The sequence below is a fragment of the Mastomys coucha genome, unplaced genomic scaffold (assembly GCF_008632895.1).
Source record: "Mastomys coucha isolate ucsf_1 unplaced genomic scaffold, UCSF_Mcou_1 pScaffold23, whole genome shotgun sequence".
Classification (NCBI taxonomy): domain Eukaryota; kingdom Metazoa; phylum Chordata; class Mammalia; order Rodentia; family Muridae; genus Mastomys; species Mastomys coucha.
Window position 1 is genome coordinate 67,593,267 of NW_022196906.1, and position 18,846 is coordinate 67,612,112.

Genomic DNA, 18,846 nt, shown 5'->3' on the forward strand with positions numbered 1-18,846 from the left:
TTTAGTTAGCATATTCATGGCTGTGGCTATACACCAGTGAGTGCAGGGCTAGCAGGCTAGCTGAGGGTGTTGGATCATCTGGAGTTCGAGTAACAGATGATTGTGAATCACCTGATGTGGTGTCCTGCCAGAGCAAGAACTAGAACCAAGGAAGGTTCTAGTTCAGAAGTGCTCCCAATCACCTAGGGGGAGCCACTGACCACACAAACAGGCAGTCCTGTTGGTGATTTCTCTTTTTTTATTTTTATTTATTTTGTTTTATTTTATTTTATTATTTTGGCTTTTCAAAACAGGGTTTCTTTGGGTAACCTTCTCTGTTCTGTAAGTAGCTCTGTGGATGAGGTTTAAATTAAACTCAGACATCCTCCTGCCTCCCAAGTGCTGGGATTAAAGGCATGCACCACTCCAGCCAGCACAATGGTGACCTTTTTTGTTCTCGAAACTTGAACTATCTGCTATCTCATGGCTACTTTATCTATTTTTGCCTAGACTCAAAGAAGATTTACTCAGGCCGTCTGCTTTTACCAGCCGGGCACCACAGTGCTGATCAGCGATGAAGACTCCCCCAGCTCCCCAGGCCAGACCACCAGCTTCCCAAGACCTTTCGGGGCTACGACCCTCGACACTGAGCATTCAGCGAACAGTGAAGGCAGCCATGAGACAGGGGATTCTGGAAGGTTTTCCCATGAGTCCAACGATGAGATACACCTGTCCTCCGTCATCAGCAGCACACCCCCTACCTCGAATCCCCTCGCTGGTGGTGATTCTGATGGGGATGCTGCGCGGAAGCAGCACGGAGACCCTGCCCAGCCCTTGCCCGCTGAGCAGACCTCAGCCCCGCAGCCGGCATCCGCAGGGCTGCGATGTGCTGCCCAGGGCTTTCCGGTCTAGACAACCATGCTCAGGTATTCACAACAAGCGTCTGTTCGAAGGACAATGAACAGGGAGCCAAAGCCTTTTGTGAAAATCTTGATGTCTTACTGTTTATTGTTTGTTTTGTTTGCTTGGTTTATTTTTATTTTTATTTTTTTAATTATTTTTAAGCTCACGAATTTTGAATGTTTCAATTGTCAACAATGTGAAAAAGGGCAGTCAAGGTGCTTGACTGGACTCTAAGATATATCACTGGAGCAGAGGGAAGACTGCCTGAGCCCTCTGCTGACTAGCTACCTCAGTTTGCTGTTGGCGGACTCTGAACACAACTTGTGCTGCCTTCTTCGCGTGCTGGTGTCTCACAGCGGCATAACCAGCAGGACTTACTAGTGACGCTGTGTGTCCATTGTGTGTGTGATGTGTGTGACTGAAGGAGTCCGATAGGTAGAAGAGGAAGAATGTTGATCTGAAGCTCTGGATTTTTTTTTTTTTTTTTTAAAGAACTGTGATAATGTAACACCTGGCTGTGAGAAGAAAATATGGGAGTATATTTATTTGAATGGATGAAACAAATACGTCTCTTTAGAGAAGAGAACCATCCCATAGTACATAGGGGATCGTGTCCTTGCAGAGCTGTTGGGTTTGGGGCACCAGAGCAGGAGAAGTTTGCTCCGGCCTACACCCGCCTGCCCTCAATCTGCAAGACCACCATCCCCTTTGCCCATAGCAGCCAAGGGCTGCGCTGTTTCTTGCGGAACATCTTCTGAGTTTCCAGAGCTAGCTGCAAAATACAATGTAAGAAAGTGGATTTTTTTTTTTTTTAATGGTTCAGATTTTCTTTTTTAAAATCTCAGTTTGGCTTCAAATGGGGCAAAGAAAAAACATTATTAAATATTAAGAATGATAAGGATAAACAGAACAGTAGAGAGTAAGACAAATGAGGTTTTCATAATAACAGTGCCTTCCATTATGAGAAATTTTGCCTTATACCTTTTTAATATTCACGAAGATGTTTAGGAAAAAAAGGTAGCAAAAATTTGCCTTAAAAAAAAAAAAAAAAGCTTGGATCTTTTACCGGTAGCTGTTTTGCTATCTGGCACCTTGCTGGAGTTGTTCTCCTTTTGAAGCGAAGGTTTGCTTCCCACCACCCCAGAGGCTGCTCTTGGCTTTGTACCCCACGAACACAGAAAGTGAGTTCATCCTCTGGTGTGAAATCAGAAAATTGTTTGCTCCTCAGGTCCGGCAGGCCTTCTCCATCACACAGCTAGGTGCTGAGCCACGTGGGAGGGTCTGAGCCATGAGAAGAAAGAAACAAGTCCTTAGTCTTTTAAAATCGTGGGTTTTGCCCTCTCCCCATTTTTTTTTTTTTTTTTGGAAATGGCTTTTGAATTGCATTTTAAAAGAAGAACCCTCTATGGGTTTTCCCTTGAAACCATCCCTCCATGCACAGACAAGGCGGGTCCTGCAGAATGGTGTTCTAAAGTCAAGGGAATTCTGCTACACGATCACCCCATCATCTGTTGTCAAGGCCTGACACTGCCACAGTTTTCATTGTGATTCTAAGTTTTGTGCCAAATTGGACTTGCTTAGAAACCAACCAACAAGATGTGCCAGGCGCCACTTCTCAGCACAGTTCTGTCCCTTTTACTGTGGGCTTCTCAGCAAAATGGGGGGAAAAGAAAGAAAGAAAAAAAGCAGAGCTTTAGGTGAACAATCCGTAGGCAAGAAAAATGGCTTCCTCCCCCTGCCTTCGCGCTCCTGTTTATACTACCTCCTTTTAAAATTTATTCTAGTGTTACTGTTCTTTCCTGTACTCAGGGACATTTTTGTTACTCTTGAGCTCATGATGCATGGGCGGGTGCATTGACAGGGTATGGTGTTGTTTGGTATGTAAGTAGAAGTACATGGGCCAACTTCTCTCAGTATCTAAAATGAAGGGGCACAATGGGATCAGCGGTTTTCAAAAGTCAGAAGGGAACAGAATGTAAAGGAGAAACCAGGTTTAGGGCCTTCATATTTAAACCGTGTTCCCTGCCTGGATCGTCTGAAAGGCTGTGACCGGACAGTCCCTTAAGAACGTGCTCTGTTTAATGCTGAGTAGGCCCTTAGTTCCGATAGATCTTTAGCTTATAATTATTTGCTCGTTCAGTTTTGTTCTTATACAGGCTTTTCTGTCAATTCTGTTACCAAAGAATTTCCAATAGACAGTGAAATTGCTATGATAAGTACCTTAAATCCAAATCACTAAAAACAGATATAAATAGACTCGAATACAAGTCATTTCTAACCTTAAACTGAAGGGTTTATATTGATAGTTACAATTAATTAGGCTAGTGACATAAACTACCTTACTGTCACCAGCGAATTTAAAATTAATTGTTATAATTTCCTTGCCAGCAGATGGTTACAAACTATTTACACTGTAAGGTTTTTTTTTTTTCTTCAGCAAGTAAAGAAACTTTCAACTCTATGGTATTAATCTATTTTCAAATTGTTGAAATTACTTGTTGGAGAGAAAAAAATAAATCTTATTACTGATCTCATGGACTAAGGTATTTAGTGTTCAGCAGGGGCCTTCGGCTTGGCGAGAGCCAGCATCTCTGAAGTCTGAAGTGTAAAATTCTAACTAAAGTGTAAAGGTTATCATGTCTTCATCAAGGTTTCCTGACTTTATCGTATTCAACTCCAAATAAGCTGACATGCAGATTTGGAACGGTCTCATTTTCCAGAACCATATTTGCTGGGAGTGCTGATAACCAGCCTGCCTGTCATTTTTAATGTCAAATATTACAGTATACTGCTCATCAGTATTTTCATACCAAAGACCATTAAAATATATAGTTTAGCCTATAAGTAAAGATGAGCAGGTTTAAAATAAATTTATTTAGAAGCAGATAGGGAATATAGCTTTAGTGGCCAAAAGAAAATATCAAAAGGCTAAGTTTACATAGTTAAAGGCAATGCAGTTATATTGGTATTTATCAGTGTTTTTTTTATTCGAGTACTTTATATCAGCAAATTAAAAAGAAATTAAAAACCAAAGATATTTAAGGTTACCTCAGAATATAGGGAAGTTTAGCTGTACATTGAACTGTTGTTTGTTGTTTTATGTTAACAAGCTGTCTCTCTAGAACCTCTCCTCTGTGTCCAGACAGCATCCTGAGGATTTTCCATGAAATCCACTCACCCAGCCACAGGGGTGTTTTTACTAAATGGTGTGATACTTCCATACAGCCTGTGAGTGTGGCAGGTCAACAGAGAGAACCTCACGCTCCTCTGCTATGGAGTACTGTGGGAACCCCTGTATCATCCTATATAGCCTGCATTCCTATGTAAAGCCGTTCTCTAGATACTCAGCTTCAGGAGAGCAAAATGTGCCATTGTTTGGGCAGTCAGGCGGTGCTTTATGTTCAAGTACGGCTCCTAAATTGTAAGATGTTCATTGCGTCAAAAATAGCTGGGCTTTCGATCTCAAATGAAAACCTGTTAAAGTACCATGGGGATTCGATGCTACTGATGTGTTAAAGGCTCTCTTGCCTTGACCTCAGACATGAGCAATGGCAGCTACACGGCAGTGACTGGGGTGTGCACTGTTTCCCTGTCTTCTGAAGGACTTCTGCAAAAAGCATAAAAAAGGCTCATAGCTGACCACTCGGGAGCACTGCTCAAGTCCTTAGAAAGTCGCCATTGGAAACAATGCTTCATGTTATCAGAGGCTGGTGTGGTGCACTCCTGTAATCAATCAGTTGCAGCAGCCGGATGAAGGGTGCAATGTGCATTTTAGGAAATGCTACCACACATGGGTCAGTCAGAGCCTGTTGTAATTCATGATTCGATTCTGTACATTTGCATATCATCAGATGTCCATTTTGAGTACCAGATGTGGAAAAAGAGTTTGAACTGTATTGTAAAGAGCTGATACCTGAGGCCAACCATGTATTTTGTAAGATTTTCTTCCTGAAAATTTCCTACATGCGTCTCCGATAAAATTGCTGTGGTAGAAGTTAAAAAAAAAAATCACTCCTGGGCTGTGTGAGCACAGAGCGGTGGGTTCTGGAGACCACCATCCACATCCGTTTGTCTAATTGTGAATTTCGTTAATGTTTTGTTTAGAAGGCAACCATAGGTTCTATGCCAGGTTGTTTATGCTCAGGACACAAGTTCACAGGCTAGTGCAATGTTTGTGTTACAGGCTTATCTAAGCAGGTGGGTACAGATTGATTTTCTTGCAATTTCTTCTAGCAAACTAGCACTTATTTAGTGTCTGTAAACAGCAAACCCCCGGTGTTGGAGATCTGTAGGTCAGAACTCTTTCTTTTTGAGGCAATTTCCTGCTGTGAAACCCTCTCTGTCCTGGAACCTGCTGTATGTGTAAACCAGGCTGGCTTTGAACCAGTGGTGACCCTGCCACCTCATCCTCCCACACCCTGAGATTACAGTGGGGTGCCACCAGTCCAGCTATAGGATAAGATGAAGGTGCAGATGGGGCTCGCACTCCTTTTGAGGCCTGAAGGAGTAACCCATTCTCTTGCCAGTTTCAGCTTTTGAAGACTGAACTCTTTCCATCAGAACCAGCTACATAGCCCCTCTCTCTTCCTCCTCTTTCAGCCACCCCCCCCCCAAAGAAAAGTTCTTCAGTTTTAAGTACTCATTTGATTAGATTTTTCTGGCCTTCATCATCTGAGATGATGTCTTATATGAAGCATATCTGTCAGGCTTCCTTTGCCATACATGGTAAGATTCTCACAGGTTCTAGTCCTTTGCAGGCGTCTGTGGGTGACCATTATTTTTCCCTACTGTAATAGGGTAGGGATCCATCAATTCTTTGGGGTTCCTCTCTCAGTAACATGGTACTAGGTTTTCAAGAGATAGCAAATCTGATGTTCCCTTGCCCCCATGGAGACCTTTAAATTTTCAAGTACCAGAAAAAATAGACCCTGTAGTTTGTTGAAAGCACCCATTAAAATCTCTCTGTAAACATCCCTCAAAGGCAATTTAACTTGAAGCATTTTTGGAAACGAGCTTCATTTACTTCCTAACCCCTCCAATCTGTTCTGTTTTCATGGGGGTCGGAAGGAGGATATCTCTTCATTGTTTGTCTCTGACTGAGTGGGACTTCATCAGAAAGTTTTGAAAATGTTTTTCTCTCTTTGGTGATCACATGTGTGGAGACGAGTTGAGGAAGGGACTCAACATTAAGGGACCTTGGGTAGATGACCAGGACAAGGCAGGCTCATTCTCTTGTTTTCAAAGCACCTTGGTGTGCACGGCATGGTTTCTGCCTTCACATCACCAGCATGGATGTTCAGTCTTGTGGTTGGGCAACTCAGAAGTCCCCATCGTCCTTGCCTCGACTCACTTTACCAGCATTTGTATCTCCCAGGGAACTCCGGTCTGTCTCACCTGCTTCATCTTTTAGTCTTCCTTTCCCTGGGATATTTTAGACCCCAAAACTTTAGTTTGTTCTCATTTCTGCATCATTTACAGTCTGGCCCTCTTTCAGTTTTGAAGGACAACTCGTGTTCAGCATTGCTTCAGCAGAAGAGATAAAGCTGTTCCCATCTAACCAGGATGAGAGTGTTGATATGGAAAGGCTAGCTGTCCTTGAACCCCCAGAGAGAAAGCTACCAGCAGCAGGCTCCGAGTGCTGATATTAAAATGTACGCCTGCCCCCAGCCTCCTCTTTCCTGGTAGCATCCAGCTTCCCTCCTATAATCTTCAGAGTTTTATAGGTTTCCTCAGGTTTCTGTCTCCTGCATAATTTGTGATACAGAAATACATTCCTGACTTATAACCTTGAAAAAAAAATGTTAACTACTTCTGTTCCTACAAAACTACTTTTCATTGTGTGAAGTCATACTGTTTCTTATTTGCCATATTCTGTAGTATCTGGTCCATTCCCAAACTAAAACCCTTCCTGCAGATAAGCCTGAACACAGACGTTGCCTCGGCCACTTAGTAGGGTTTAAGAGATGTATTAAGAAAATGTGTCTGTCTGTTACTGTCGTTGGACAAAAGTTTATGTCTGTGTGTGTAGGAATATTTTGTTCTATTTCAAAGATGTGAATTTAATGAAGTGTGGGGGCCAGTTAAGTTCTTTTCTGTAGTGGGTGTTCTGGGTCCTGCCACTCTGCTTCTTTATAAGGGCACCATTTCCTGGCTTCCTGGTGGACTGTGGGGCAGAGCTACATTTGATTTCTGCTTGTCTCAGGGGACCAGCTCTGCAGACTCCATCTCATGAAGAAAGTGAATGTTTGCCTTGATTTTGAATGTATTTTTTAAAATGTCTTCTTAAAACATATTTTTTGTTTAATAATGTGGGTTTGTTTTCTTTTCCTAGCATGATAGTAAATATTTCTTAGTACCCCACATCCCTATCCCAGGAAGTTTATATTCTACCCTACAGGTCATGCCAAAAATGAATAAAAGTTTAAATGCCAAAATGTTTATAAAAACTGCTGTCTACATACTGATTGATTGCACAGTTTAAATAAAACCTTTCCTTAGTTTAAAAAACCCAAAAGCATGTGTTTTCCTTCTTTGGATGCTAGAGGACAAAACTTTTGGTTTAGCTGATTGGTAGTGGACCACGCTTTTGATCCCAGCACTGGGGAGGAAAGCAGAGGTGGGTGGATCTCTGAGTTCCAGGACAGCCAGGGCCAAACAGTGAAACCCTGTGTGAGTGCGTGCGTGCGTGCGTGCATGCATGCATGCTGTGTGTGTGTGTGTGTGTATGTGTGTGTGTGTGTTGTGAGCTGCTCAGTGTAGGTGCTAGGACCACAAGTTTTGTTCTCTGTAATGATAGTACATACCCTTAACCACTGAGCCATCCCTTCAGCCAGCATTATACAACTTTGAGTACATGGGATTGCCCTTGCTAAAAGTCTGAAGAAACATCAGAGTGAAAATCCTACAGGCCATGTTCTTTAACCCCAATGAAAAACTAATTATGGAAAGAAGAATGCTAGACACTTTTGAATAATTTATGAGTCTAAACACCAAATAAGAATAAAACAGAATGGAATGAAACTAAGAGAGCAGAGCCAAGCAGTGACTGAGTCCATGCAAACAGAAAAGAAATAGGAAGAACTCGTGTGGACAGTAAAAGAGTACCTAGGAATAAAACAAGTACGTGTTATTAGGGGAACTACAGGGATGGCTCAATGGGTAAAGGTGATTGTTGCACCTAATAATGATGTGAGTTCAATCCTGGGAACCCACAGCGGAAGGAGAGAACGGGCTCCTGAAAGTTGTTCTCTGGCCTCCCCACGTGTGTGCAATGTGCTCACAGATATACACAAAATAAATAAATGTACAAACATCTTGTTTTAGAAGGAAGCTAGAAAATCACTGTAAGCCCCAAAGACAAATAGTTGGAGAACCAATTGACACTCCAAATAAGCTGGGTGCTGTAACTTTAATTTTTTTCAAACATTATTTTTAATGATGATCCTTAAATCCTTTAACCTCCCTTTAGCCACCAGAGGTAGTTGGAAAGAAAGGATACGGGGGCAGGGTGGGGGTAGACCTGTTTAGAAAAGGTTCTTTGGAGCAATTCCCATCTATGTTGTCTGAAAATCAGTAGTTTAGTTCCCAGGTTAGCTGTAGCAGCTAGATCCACCCACAAACACTTCACGGATACACCAGCAGTCTAGTTAGGAGGAGTCAAGATAGCAAAGAGGAATCAGCAGTGGTGGCACTACCTAGCAAAGACAGCCAGGCCTCAGCAGGAACGACCCGGAGGAACGCCAGAAGTTCTCAGCTGTGCCTCTCAGGGAAGTGAAGGTCAGTGAAGACTCACAAGTGTTGCACAGCTAGCTGTCCCAGCAAGCCAAGCTTTGTCTCTGTCACTCCATGGAGTCCTGTTTATACCCTCCAAACACCACGTGTCCTCCATGTGCCTGCCAATCAACCTGAGTCCTCAGAAGTGTAAAGAAACTGCAGCACACCACCAGAAATTTTTTGGCATTTCTTTCTATGGAGCCCTGACAAATGGAGCTCAACTATGCAATGTAAGGTGAACCAATACACGAATGTCGTTACCAAAGAATCCTTCATCAGGTGTTCTTTCACATGCTTGCTTTAACAGAACATCCTTTCACCTGTGTCCACTTCAGCTAAAAATTCAGCTAAACTTGTTTGCCCCAGCCAAACACCATCCAACTGACTTTCCAAAGAACCCTTAAGATTCCACTTCAGGGTGTAGTGCCCGTCCGTGCCTGTAATTTCAGCTCTTAGGAGGTGGAGGATCAAGAGTTCAGAGTCATCCTCCGCTACATAACAAGTTCAAGGACAGCCTGGGCTACATGAAAATCTATCTCTTAATGTAAATAAGAAAAATTAATATACTAGTTTGTGTATACAATAGGATATTAGCCCCCAAAGAAATGAAATTGTTGATAGATATATAACATGGATGAATCATGAAAACAGGCTTTTAAGGGGTTAAAATTGGCACATTTCTGTCTCTTAAGAGATTTCACAAAATGCCAAACATTCCATATTTCAAGTGTTGTTTATACACTAAGCCTTGCCCAGATCTTACCTAGTTCCAACTTAGGCTTCATTCACAAATACTCGTTCATCTTGCTCATTCTTAAAACATTCTCTCAGGCTGCAATCTGCCTATGCTGGGAATATGTATGCCTTGAAAAAAACCCTGCCTTTTCCTGTTACTGTAAAATCACAGAGCAAAGTGAGGCAAGAACCCTATGTGACAGCCATAGTGATGTTCTTGGTGGTGTGAGTTTTCTTTATTATTTTTAATTTTTTCCTGTAATATGTTCTGATCATATTCTTTGCCCTTCCCCAAGTTCCCCCAGGATCTCCCAACCTCCCCAGCCCCCAACTTCATGTCTTTTTTTCTCTCATTCTATAAGAATGGAAGAAAGGGGGGCTGGCAAGATGGCTCAGTGGGTAAGAGCACTGACTGATCTTCCAAAGTGTTCCGCACTTTGCTGACCAGCAGCAATGATGACAGAACACCTATACTTCTTCTCTCAAGGTTTACTCAGGAATTTTCTTTTCTGGTTTACAGCCTTTTCTGGTTCCCAGGTGTCACAGCTCTTCTTGGTGTTACTGCTTCTTCTTGCTTCCTAGGTGCTGCAGTTCTTCTTGCTTCTGTGGAAATGGCAGCTGCTCTTGCTTCTGTGGAGTGGGGCCCTGACTGGCTAGAGAGAGCTCCTTATATACCCGAGCCTGAGCTCTCAAGTCCTCCTGGATTGGTTCCCTGCAATTGCCTCATTAGTATGCACCCACTCGGGAGACACCTAATTTGCATGAGCCTGCTCGGGTTGACACATGCACAGTGGAACTAGTGTATCGGGAACAGGTTCCATCTTGGATCTTATCGTCCAAGCAGCTGCCTACACCAAAGGTCCCGAGTTCAATTCTCAGTAACCACATGGTGGCTCACAACCATCAGTAATGAGATCTGATGCCCTCTTCTGGTATGTCTGAAGACAGCGACAGTGTACTCATATACATTAAATAAATAAACAAATTTAAAAAAAAATACCAAACTATAACAAACAAACCATGGAGTCCATGACCGTGAAGCCTGACTGGAGTGTGGTTTTACAGGGGACTCCTTTTCTTGATTCCCTTAACAATCTGCTTTGCAGTTTCCCACTTCTTCTTCATTTCCTTTATAGGTTCTTCTTGTCTCCATGTAACCTTGACAAGGTGGATTGGCCTGAGTTCTATTCTTAGCTGTCCTCATTGGTTCTGGGTGACTCTTCCTTTGGATCTGTGGCCTGGGTCTGTGCAAGCTCACTGAGGTGGCTTTCTAAACAGTGGAGTCGGTCTGCTTACTTTGTACATCTCTGAACAAGAGATGCAGTAAAGGCTTCTCGTGGATTTGAGTACAGCGAAGTGAAGGGATAGTTTTGACAGGGGGTGGGGCATAAGGAGATAAGAGTTGGTGGGAAGAACCTGTATTAGTGACTTTCTTTGCTGTGGCAAGATACCTAACCAAAGCAGTGTAAGGCAGGCAGGGTTTGTGTTGGTTCCCAGGCCATCGTGGTGAGTGTCAGATAGTAGTCACATCACACCCCCAGTCAGGAAGCAGAGAGACGTGCTGGTACTCAGCTCACCGTCCAAGACCCCAGAAAATAGGATGGTGGTGCACAGTGGGGAGGTGGGTCTTCCACCTCAGTTGCCCTCATTTAACTAATTCCTCACAGCATGCCTGAGGCTAGTCTCCTGGGTGATTCTAGATCCTGACAGACAGTTTCCTCTATGACTGCGTGGACTGTATCAATATGATGTTACTTCAGCTTTCCTTCAGCACTTAAAGATTTGTGTCCATGATGCTGGATCAGGAGCAGCACTGAGTCACAGGGACAACTCTTCATAGGGATCTGACAGTTCCCCCGGTGAACAAGACTGGAAGAACATGACAGACATGGAAGTGTGAAGAGTATGTGTATATCTGTGTAAAAACACATCTACCTGTCTCCCTTTGCTATCCCCACGAGTCCCAAGATAAGGACAAGGGGATGTTTTGAATGACAGTCCCTGTAATCCATTCCTACAGTGGTTCTAGAATTGACCGAATAAATTAACCAATGAGGTACAAGCCAAGACTTGGAAAGTGCTTGCGCAGTAAGGTTTGCGCTCCCTTTATGCGCTCACAAATCTTGTAAACATTATCCTCTGAAAGAGCCCAGACAAGAGGACTAGATGCTGCCCCACAGCCCGGCTGGGATCCTTGCTCATTGCTCCTGCTAAAAGCCATCTACTTACCAGAAAGTAGAGCCTTTGGCTACCAACTAACCACAAATCCCTGAATTACTTTGTGATACTACAAACAAAAACAAAAAACAAAACAACAAAAAAAACCATTCTATCAAAGTCCAGCATAAACTGCCCGTCCACAGAATTATAAGCAACTAAATGATTGCTTAAACCACTGAGTTTGGGGGTCATTATACAGTATTGATACACAAGAACTTATAAATAACATCAATGCAGATGTGATTTCTGCCCCACCCCCACCCGGGGAACTAGTATAGGTATGACCTGAGGTATTATTATCTTTCTGTCCCCTGAGCTTCCCAATCTCAGACCTAGGGTGTCCAAAGCTGAACTCACCTTCCTCACCCCCCCAACCTCCCATGTCAACACCAGATTTCTCTCTCCATGTCCATCCCACAAAGATAAGGCTGGCAGCAAGCTCACGACTGGTGCCTCATCCAATGTCGTTGTCGTTACTTTGTACATTTCCCCAACTCCTTCACCCCACCTCAGTGTGTGAGGCCCTTACTCACTTCTTGGATATCATTTCATAGTTGGTATTGCTCACAGTGTGTCTCCTCCGTAATTCAGGTGCCAGGGGGACAGCATTCGGAGGCCTTTAAGAGGTCATCAGACCTAAGGGAGCCTCCTGCACCACTTGAATTAGGTGCTGTCTTAGTTTTGCTGTTGCTGTGATGTAGCAGCTGGAGAAAGGGGGCATTGACTCTGGCTCATCCGTCAAGGCACAGCCCATCATGGCGGGGGGGCAGGGGGGGGGATTGAAAGCAGCAGGTCACACCATACCCGCCACAGTCAGGAAGCAGAGCAGCATTTGCTTCCTAGTGCTTAGCTCTTTCTCCACTTTAGTTTAGTTTAGTTTTTGAGACAGGGTATCACTCTATGGCCCAGGTTGACCTGGAACTCACTATGTAGCCCAGGATGGCCTGGAACTCACTACATAAACCAGGCTGGTCCTGAATTCACAAAGATCTGCCTACTGAGTGCTAGGATTAAAGACATGGGCTACCATGTACAGCTTTTTTTTTTTTTAGATTTATTTTATGTGTGTTTGTCTGTTTGCATGCATGCATGTGTGTGTGTATGTATGTATGTATGTATGTATGTATGTATGTATACCATGTCTGTGCCTAGTATCTGAAGAGGTCAGCAAAGAACATTGGATCCCAGCCGGGCAGTGGTGGTGCACGCCTTTAATCTCAGCACTTGGGAGGCAGAGGCAGGCAGATTTCTGAGTTCAAGGCCAGCCTGGTCTACAGAGTGAGTTCCAGGACAGCCAGGGCTACACAGGAAAACCCTATCTCGAAACAAACAAACAAACAAACAAACAAACAAACAAACAGAAAAAGAACATTGGATCCCCTGGGATTGGAGTCATGGATGATTGTGAGCCAATACGTCAGTTCTGGGAAGAGAACCTCAGTCACTTGTCTATCTGAAACAGCAGATAACAGCTCTTAACCAATGATTCACCTCTCCAGCCCCTCTGCCTCGCTTTTTGACAAGGTCTCTCAGTGAACCTTGTTATTGTTTAGGTAGACTGGCTAGTCAATAATCCACATGGGGCCCTTTCTCTCCAACTTCCCAGTCCTGGGTTTATAGACAAATTGGTACCGAGCTTTTATGAAGGCTGAGAAAACTAACTCATACTTCTCTGCTCTCTCCCTCTCCTCCTCCCTCTCCTTCTCCCTGAGACAAGGTTTCTGAGCTGGCCTAATATCCATCTGCTTCTGTCTCAGAGGGCTAGGGTTAATGGTGTGGCATGTGCCCCCACCGGCCAGGATCGGGCTATTCTTTTTTCTAAAGCAGATTGCACTAAATATAGGGTTTCCCCTCGGCCATTGCCAGAGCACTTGAATGAGTTCTATAAGTCTTGTATATAGGAAGATAAGAATCTCATTTTGGTTAGTTTATAGGTCCTCCTGTGCTTAAGAGCACTTGTCAGACATACTTGTCTAAGGTTGAATATAGAAACAAACGGTGTGATACCTGATGGAAGATTGGAAGCTGCACCTAGCTTCTCTTAGTACAACAACGAGAAAACCTAACAACCAACAGGAGAAACTCCGAAACGTTCAGAGAATGGAGCTAGAAAACACCAAAGGGATGAAAGGAGAAAAATGAACCTCAAGAGTGTGTGCCTCAGATGTGTAGGGTCCCACGAAGAATGTGGACCACTACTCGAATCTAATCTACACTCCCCTTGGATTGGGATGTGTTTCCCTACAACTTGTCCATGTGAGGTCACCTTTTCCACTTCTCTTCTGGTGTTAATTCCATGTGCTGTGTTGAATAAGTAAGTCATTGCCCCTCCAAGGAAGGGGGCGTTGCAGAAACACGAGTTCAAGACACGAGCAGGGTGAAAGTGGGGTGTCCATATATACACCCAGAACTATGCTGCTTTCTCTGACAAAGTTTTTTTCTGAAATCTGACTGCGAGGCCGAGACGCGTGCAGTGGCTGGGATGAAGTTGGGAGCTGCAGTTTCCTCGGGGAGGCTGGGACTGGGCGTGCAGAGGGGCGTGGAGCCCGGGGTCCTGGGGCCTGGAGGGCAGAAAGCAGCCCGGGGCGCAGAGGAGCTGGACTCAGATTTGGGGTCTTGGAGGGTGGCGGGGAGCGTGGAGCAGGACATTGCGCCCTTGCGCCCTGCACAGGTTGCGCAGAGCCAGCGGGAGTCTTGGGCCTTGGAGGGCAGCGGGAAGCGCGGAGCCCGAGCTGCGGGGCGCGGGCAGGAGACGCAGGGCCGGGGGTACTGGGCCTTGGAGGGCGCGGGGTGAGTGCAGGGCCTGGCGCACACAGTCCCGGAGCGCAGCCTTCCAGCGAGGCCGCGGCCCCGAAACCCCGTGCGGGTGCGGGTGAGGGTGCGGGGCTCCGCGCGCCCTGGGTCCCCGCCCTGAAGCCCGGCCCCGTGCTGGGCTGTGGAGCACAGGCAGGGCGGGGAGGCCTCGGGGCCGCGCCACGTCCCCCGAGCGGCCGCTGCAGGCCGGGGGCTTTTGTGTCCGCGGAGGCCGCGTCTCCCCCGCGCGCGGGCGGAGCGCAGCGCAGCGCGGCCCAGGGCGCGCGTCTTCTCCCGGCCGGGCGCGGGCGCCGCCCCCAGGCCGCGGCCCTGAGCTCGGCGGAGCCCAGCTGAGCCCCGCGAGCGCACGGAGCCCCGAGGCCTCCGCTGCCTCCTAAACTTTTCAAAGTCCGCCCGCGGCCCGGCCGGCCTGAGCTCCGAGCTCGGCCGGGAGGGCTCCAGGGACCAAGAGGAGGACCCGGAGGACCAGGAGGAGGACCCAGAGGAGGAGGGGCCGCCGCATCAAAGACACCGGCTTCCCGCGGCCCGGGGGCGAGCCATGCGCGGCGGTCGGTAATGTCAGCGGAACAGGACAAGGAGCCCATCGCGCTGAAGAGAGTTAGAGGTAACCGAGCCGGGTTGGGAGGACTGGGGGAGCGCGGGCCCACGGGGAAGCTACCGGGGCGGCCCGGGCCTAAGTGCGCGACTCCAGGCGCCCGGGGTCCCCACTTTGTGTGGAGACGTGCGGCGCTCAGCATCCCTTCCTACCCAGTTCCTCTCCTGCTTCCCACCACACTGCACAATAGACACCTCGGGGTGAAAAAGAGACACCCGCGAACAATACCCACCCCCCAGAAAACTAAGTTGCACTGCCAGAGAGTTGAGACGCTTTGAGGAATCACCTCCCTCCAAAAGGCAAACACAAATTCACTATATTTTCTTTTAGTTTAGGGAGAGGAACTACATACATTCAGAAGGTGTTTTCCTTATTAACCAATAAGATTAAGAATCAAATCATACAAAATCAGCTTCCTGAATCATTGGTTTTCTTCCTTGCAAACTAGTGAGGAATGTGAATGCCTTACTGTCGCAGAAAAACCAGAGAGAAGGATGTACTGAACAAAAGGTACTGCGTGTAAGTTTAAAACACACGCATATACACACTACCAAATACCATCTGGGAATATGGGGATACCTGCCAGCTCTTATTTCCAGCTCTGGATGGGTTTCTAAGTCTGGGAGTCCCAAAGTTTGTTCATTGTGCAAATATTTGTTGAACATGTACTATATACTAGGTACTGTTCTTGGCATGGGTTAAAACAGTGAATAATTTAGATATTCTTTACACAGGGTTATACCACTCAGTAAACAGTATATATGGTAAAGTACTGTGCAAAACACCAAAGCAGGGAACGGAGGTAGAAAAGACTGCTCGGAAATGGGGGTATGTGGCAGCGGGAGTGTAAAAAGGCAGGGCTTACCTAGAAGGTGGGCTGAAAGGAAGATGGCACAATCCCTGTCTCCCTACCTCGGGGAAGGCACTCCAGGCAAAGGAAACCAGAGACGCAAAGGCTTTGGGTTTGGTTAGCCTGTGTATCCAAGCCGTGGCAAAGAAGCTGTGGTAACTGTGGCAAGGTGATCCAGGACAGCCAGGCATGATGGCTGGGGGTGGGTGACTGTGTCTTGAGACTTATTAAAACTTTGTCTTTTGCCAGGTGTGGTGGGCAGGCCTTGAGTTCCAACATGGCAGAGGCAGGTGGGTGTCTGTGAGTATGAGGCTAGCATGATCTATACTAGTGAGTTTCAGTCCAGCTAGGGCTTCATACCAAGGCCCTGTCAAAGAAGAAAAGAAGGAAGGAAGGCAGACAGACAGATTTTGGCTTTTACTCTTGAGATGAGAACTGGAGAGTTTTTCAGAAAAGCAGTATTGGGTTTCTAAGGGGTTTGTCTGGGTGTTGTGTAGGAAATAAGACTGGGGGGGAGGGCTGAAGCAGGGAGGCTACTGCATAATCTTTCCACGCCCCCCCCCCCCCCCCCCCCCCCCGCCCCAGTGGATAAGGAGCACATACATCGGCAAAATTTCCATTTGACTTGTATGACCACGGACATCCATTGATGGTTTTGGTTCAGTGTGACTTCAGAATGCACATATGCGAACTGCCTCAGGACACCAGTGCTGTGGCTTCCAGAAGATGTTCTTTGCTCAAATGTTTAGGTAGAATTCTCTTTTTCTAGAGCTCAGAGAGGGTGGTTCAGTGGGTAAAGCACCTGCCCAACAAGTGTGAATATCTGAATCCGGGTTCCCAGCATCTCAGTAAATGCCAGGTGGGTGTGGTAGATCTCCTGTCACTCCAGCAGGTAGAAGGGAGACAGAACAAACTAGAGACTCTGACTCAGTGAGCTTGGGTTCCAAGTGAGAGACGCTGCTGGAATACGGAAGTCCAAAAGCAATGAAGAGCCCATCTCTGGCTCCATGTGCACATAAGCAGGAAGAAAAATAGAAATGAACTTTCTAGTTTTTGAAGCAAAAGTTGTAACTTAGAGCAGAGCACCGCTTTTAAAGGCTTGGTGTCTGACAACCTTCCATTTGGCGAATTTTTGTTGTGGTGGTGTTTTGTTCATTTGTTTGTTTTGAGACAGGGACTTACACTGTTGTAGCCTTGGCTGTCCTGGAACTGACTGTGTAGACCAGGCTAGCCTGGAACTCACAGAGCTCTGCCTGCCTTTGCAGGGAGTGCTGGGATTAAAGATGTGCACCACAATATTCCGACTGGTGAAACATGTAATCCTGTGTTGTTTGTGATTTCGACTTGCCCAAGCCATTAAGGAATCGACCCTTCTGAGATGCACTTTTCCCCTGAGGTTTTTGCAATAGAAGTTTGCATATTATTATAAATTGCTTCGGGATTAACTGATAGGAAACAGCTCTCGGGTTGTATCTTTGATCTTAGCTGTCTGTCCTAACCACATGTAAAGTTAATTAAAATGCATTAGTATTTGATAGTGTGGCCAAGAACACGGATAATCCTCCATATTGCTGTGTTTGCAGCCATGTCAGCAGTAGGGAGTTGGCTTAATTTTCAGCTCAAAAATATTATAAGAGTTAAAAATCTCAAAATACAAGAAAACACAGAGCCAATATTTTTACATTATGGAGAGTATCTTTATTTTTTATTTATTTATTATTTGGGGGGGGGGTTCAGACAGGGTTTCTCTGTGTAGCCCTGGCTGTCCTGGAACTCACTCTGTAGACCAGGCTGGCCTCGAACTCAGAAATCCGCCTGCCTCTGCCTCCCAAGTGCTGGGATTAAAGGCATGTGCCACCACCGCCCGGCAAGAGTATCTTTATAATAACTCGTTTCCAAACATTAATTTTCCAGGTATCTTTGGATTAGTTTCTAATTCATAAAAGTTTCATGATCCTTTTTTTGTTTTGCTTTGATCTGGGTTTTTGTTTGTTTGTTTTGTCTTTGAGACAGGGTTTCTCTGTGTAGCCCTGGCTGTCCTGGAACTTACTCTGTAGACCAGGCTGGCCTAAAATTTACAGAGATTGGCCTGCTTCTGCCTTCCAAGTGCTGCAATTAAATTTAAAGGTGTGCACCACTAATGTCTGGCTGATTTTGTTTTGTTTTGTTTTTTTAAAGGCTCATGTTATGTGGTCCATTTGGTTCAAACTCCAGGCAGGCCCCTGCCTCAGCCATCTGAGGCAGAAACTTCAGGCATGCATGAATGAGGACACCCTGCTTCTATCTGAGCTTTTCTGAAGCACAATACTGTTGAAATTAGCTGCCCTGGAACTTTTTTTTGTAAATTGTATAATTTTTTTGAGACTCTTGCAAGACGTGGCTTTTGTAGGGTGTAGACTCTTGAGCAAGCTTCTCAGGGTGTTCTCACCCACTTGCTTTTCCTGGTAGACCTTTGAATGAGTGGCTTTTTGTTTATTTCATGTGTATTAAGAGACTTCATCAATTCCTGACCTGGGATAAGATTTACATACACATGTGTGTATGTCATATATACACATATTTCAATTAAAATGAATTGCTTTTTAAAGGAGATTTATTTTATTTCAAAGTGTGTGTATATGTGAAGGGGAGGTGCCTGTGCACATGAATACCAGTAATCTTAAAATTAGGAGGGCATGTGATGCCCTGGAGATAAAGTTACAGTTGTGAGTAACCTGATTCGGGTGATAGGAACTAGACTCCCGTCTACTGCAAGAGCAGTGTGTGCTCTAAAACATGGAGCCATCTCTCCAGAGCCTTCTCTCCTTAAATGAATTGTTAAGAAAGTAATATAGCCAAGCAGTGGTGGCACACGACTTTAGTCTCAGCACTTGGGAGGCAGAGGCAGGAGCTCTCTGAGTTCGAAGTCAGTGTGGTCTTCATAGTGAGTTCCAGGGCAGCCAAGGCTATGCAGAGAAACCCTGTTTTTTGGGTTTTT

At 45.4% G+C, this 18,846-nt stretch overlaps 2 protein-coding genes across 3 annotated transcripts in view; both read left to right on the forward strand.

Annotated features, from left to right (window-relative positions):
• Positions 1–7,396, forward strand: part of Prtg (protogenin) — a 116,026-nt gene extending 108,630 nt beyond the window's left edge. The window contains exon 19 of one of the 2 annotated variants that reach the window (XM_031344351.1): positions 490–1,230. In XM_031344351.1, the coding sequence (XP_031200211.1) occupies positions 490–891 (402 nt within the window). In that variant the 3' untranslated portion in view covers positions 892–1,230. Of the gene's footprint in view, positions 1–489 lie in introns of both variants that reach the window. The other variant, XM_031344349.1, reaches the window with a different exon arrangement.
• A 7,164-nt stretch (positions 7,397–14,560) lies between these two features.
• Positions 14,561–18,846, forward strand: part of Pygo1 (pygopus family PHD finger 1) — a 26,496-nt gene continuing 22,210 nt past the window's right edge. Inside the window, exon 1 of the mRNA XM_031343704.1 lies at positions 14,561–15,028. Coding sequence (XP_031199564.1) covers positions 14,980–15,028 — 49 coding nt within the window. The 5' untranslated portion in view covers positions 14,561–14,979. The remainder of the gene's footprint in view (positions 15,029–18,846) is intronic.